Source organism: Lolium rigidum, chromosome 5 (assembly GCF_022539505.1).
Source record: "Lolium rigidum isolate FL_2022 chromosome 5, APGP_CSIRO_Lrig_0.1, whole genome shotgun sequence".
Taxonomy (NCBI): Eukaryota; Viridiplantae; Streptophyta; class Magnoliopsida; order Poales; family Poaceae; genus Lolium; species Lolium rigidum.
Window position 1 is genome coordinate 42,593,886 of NC_061512.1, and position 3,778 is coordinate 42,597,663.

Consider the following 3,778-nt stretch of genomic DNA (forward strand, 5'->3'; position numbering starts at 1 on the left):
AGCAGAAGCATGGCATTGCCTACCTACCAACCTACCAAATCTGTCCCTAGGCTCCACAACCACTCACTCACACCAACTCGGTCAAATGTCTGGGAGTGATCCGGGTCAATGGGGATGGGACCCTTTCAGCTCTATCTCTCTCCATCCACCACCTCGCTCCCCTCTCTCTCCTCCCCTCAATGCACGCCACCATATAAACCCGCTCTCCCGGCTCAAAGGAATCAAACAACAGTCGTCACTTTCTCTGTGTTTGTGTGCCTCCCTCCGGCCTGTTTCTCTCTCTCGGTCGAGTCACGTCGCCGTAAGTGGGCTGTGTGTCTGTCGACGGCGGCTGCGGACATGGGGAGGTCGCCGTGCTGCGAGAAGGCGCACACCAACAAGGGCGCCTGGACCAAGGAGGAGGACCAGCGGCTCATCGCGCACATCAAGGCCAATGGCGAAGGCTGCTGGAGATCGCTCCCAAAAGCCGCAGGTACAGTCTTCATTTGGCGTTATACACCCTATTAATTAGCATGCCGGGCATGGCGGCGGCGATTGGTGGTGATGCTGATATGTGTGCATGTAGGGTTGCTCCGGTGCGGGAAGAGCTGCCGGCTGCGGTGGATCAACTACCTGAGGCCGGACCTCAAGCGCGGCAACTTCACCGAGGAGGAGGACGAGCTCATCATCAAGCTCCACGAGTTCCTCGGAAACAAGTACGTGGTTGATTTTATATTCCTCTAAATCTTAAAGATAAATGTTCATTGCGCGCGGTGCTGAGATCGATTCTTGGCTCGATCCGCAGGTGGTCGCTGATCGCCGGGAAGCTGCCGGGGCGGACGGACAACGAGATCAAGAACTACTGGAACACGCACGTCAAGCGCAGGCTCCTCGCCCGCGGCGTCGACCCGCACACGCACCGCCCGCTCAATGCCGCCTCGCCCGCCGCCGTGCAGGGGATGCAGCACACGCCGTCGTCGCCCGCCACATCGAGCGGCGCCAGCCACCAGCATCTGACGGGCGGCTCCAGCTGCTCGCCGGCCGCCAGCGGCCACAGCAGCGACGCCGACGACAGCGCGTCCTTGCTTCTCCCACCGACGGGGCACCTCGGCGGCATGATCGACCTCAACCTGTCAATTAGCCCGCCGTACCAGCCGTCTTCGCCGCCGCCAGAGACCAGGACCGTGGGCGACGGTGCCTTTAGGACAGGTTACTCTGGGCGGGAGGGGATATGCTTGTGCCTGAACCGGCTGGATTTGCAGGGCGGCGTTGGGTGCAGCTGTGGTGGCGCCTCGTCGTCTTCTTCCATGAGCTCCGAAGTGTTCAGCTTTAGATTCGCTAATGCTTCGCTTCAGAGATCCTAGAGTACTGTAGGTCCGTAGCTTAGAGATCGATCGGGACATTCAGGCTTCAGAGAACAAGAGTTCAGCTTAATTAGAGAGAGGAGGAGGGGGAGTATACTGAAATTTGTGTTTCTTGGACATTTTTGTGAGTTGATCGCCAGATGTTTTATGTCTGCCTGTTCTTGTATTTCCGGCCTGGATCGGAACACATAGATTTGGGGACAATTTCTCCAAGAACTCTTAATAAATCTTCCTATGGAATTTAATCCTATAAACCAAAGAACAGTGCACGTAGGGAAAGTTTATGAGTATTCCAAAAATCATATGAAGTTCAGTAACCGGCAATGTCTCTTTTGCTAGATTAGTGGAATTACTTTCCGGTGAAATGTCCTGTGTTTTTTCTTTTCGCAAATACGCTAAGTAAGAACGTGGTCAAGCTTAACTGTCTTGCTGCTGGTTAATTTGTTCACCGGAACCAATGCTGCTTTGTTCTTTCCTCCCTTTTGATGCTTGCCACAGCAAGCTACGGTGGTGAAGTCGTACTATCTGCGTCGGTAGTTGAGCTCCGGGCCTTCTTTCCTCTTCTTTTTGGTTCATGTGTCATCTTTTTGTCCATTACTACCTCATTTCCGGACGCTTCTGCCGCCATTGTGTCATGTACATGTCTCATGTAACGTTAACCACAAACTGCACATGCAGGTAAGAAATATCCATGCAAGATCGCAAGGTCTTTCACACGCTGCTTTCTAGCCTTTTTATGCAGGCCTGTATTGTTTTCTCAAGAAATATTGACGAGTCCTTGTTTGTCAGATGAGTTGGTGAAGGGTAAAAATAAATCCTTTACAGAAAAGAGAGTAGCTGAGTGTCTGCTGATTCAGAGGCTGCAAAATCGGAGCATGATTAGAGACTAATATGTTTCAAATGTTTTCTTATAGAAATCTAGTAGGATTCTATTCCTTTGAAAAAACCCTACATAGTTTGTTTGGTTGTTGGATTAGAAACTACACGAACTATTACTACATGTACTTTGCATGTAAATTTTATAGGGAAAAATCTTTAGATTTAATCTCGTGAATTTCGTTTCTTTGTTTTAATGGCAAAACTATGGCATGTACCTACTCTTTGAGACGTATTCTTGTATTTCTATTGTCGTGTAACTTAATTGATAATGTCAGCTACATTTCAAATCATAGGGTTCAGTATGGCATACTGTCAATGTTGTCATAGTGGAAACAACATGAAATTAGCTAGGGGTATCGGCTGATGATGATTCACGCCACAATGCGATGGGTGTGTACAGGGCCTTATGGCCAGGGGCGGAGCTAGCATGTATTGATTGGTGTCAAATGGCACCAATGCAAATTTTTTGTTTCCCTTTGTAAATGAAGTAATACTCATAGAAATTTCAATTGACACCGGTAAATTCTAATGAATGACACCAATGAGCTGTTTTCCTGGCTTCGCCCCTGCTTATGGCTAAGGTCACCGTGCACCATAAGGTTGACACATTGATGTCTTTTTGTAACATGTTCGACCGCCTCATTTGATTACAACTTAATCCTACTATGGAAGAGAAATGTGAGGGAAAGGATTGATTAGCATTGTTTGAGACTCCTTCCCAAAGATGTTGTTGATGCATGGTGAGGCTGTGTTGGGCCTCTTTCACAAATCACATGGGCACTCCCGAGCTTAGCTAGCAAGACTTGGAAGTCCTTTTCCAATGTCTTCTCTTGTTTTTGTTTTGGATTTTCACAACGTTATAGTGCGTATTATAGGTTTGGCGGTATCGTGAGCACCATGCATTCTCTCATAATTGAGGAACTGATAAGGTCTCTTTTCTCGCAACTCACAATAACGAAAATCCGAGTCTATAAGTATTAGTTCTCTTGTGAGAACAATCCTAATGTTAACCTAGGTCTGACTTTTCAGGATGAAAGTGATCTTCTCACTGATGAGGAGAGGCTTTCCTTAGACAAACCTTTTCCAGAAGGGATTCCGAATGGCCTCTCTTTTCTGTTCTACCAAAAGTTTTGGCCAGTAATCAAGCACGACTTCATGGCTCTGGTTAGGGATTTCGAGGTTGGCACCTTGGATGTGTTCAGACTCAGTTATGCAATCATTACTTTAATACCTAAAGAACCAGATGCTAAAGATATGAAAAAATTTAGACCAATCAGTCTTGGTAATTGTAGCCTAATTTTTTTAACTAAAGCAATCACTAATAGGATTGCTCCGATTGGGCATAGGATTATCACACAGAATAAAATTGCTTTCCTTAAGGAAAGATTTATTCTGGAGAGTGTTGTCTCTGCCCATGAAGTTATTCATTATGTGCATTCTGGTGGGGATTGCGGTCTAGTTTTGAAACTAGGTTACGAAATAGCTTATGATAGAGTTAGTTGGACTTTCCTTCATAAAATGTTAATTTCTAGAGGCTTAGGCCCATTGGTGAGAAT

General features: G+C 47.1%; 1 protein-coding gene across 1 annotated transcript; it reads left to right on the plus strand.

Moving 5' to 3' along the window:
• Window positions 1–339: 339 nt before the first annotated feature.
• LOC124655897 (myb-related protein 308-like) lies at window positions 340–1,343 on the plus strand. The gene is made up of 3 exons (XM_047194725.1): window positions 340–472; window positions 566–695; window positions 785–1,343. Exons 1-3 carry the CDS (start codon window positions 340–342, stop codon window positions 1,341–1,343), a joined length of 822 nt encoding a protein of 273 aa, XP_047050681.1.
• Window positions 1,344–3,778: the final 2,435 nt, after the last annotated feature.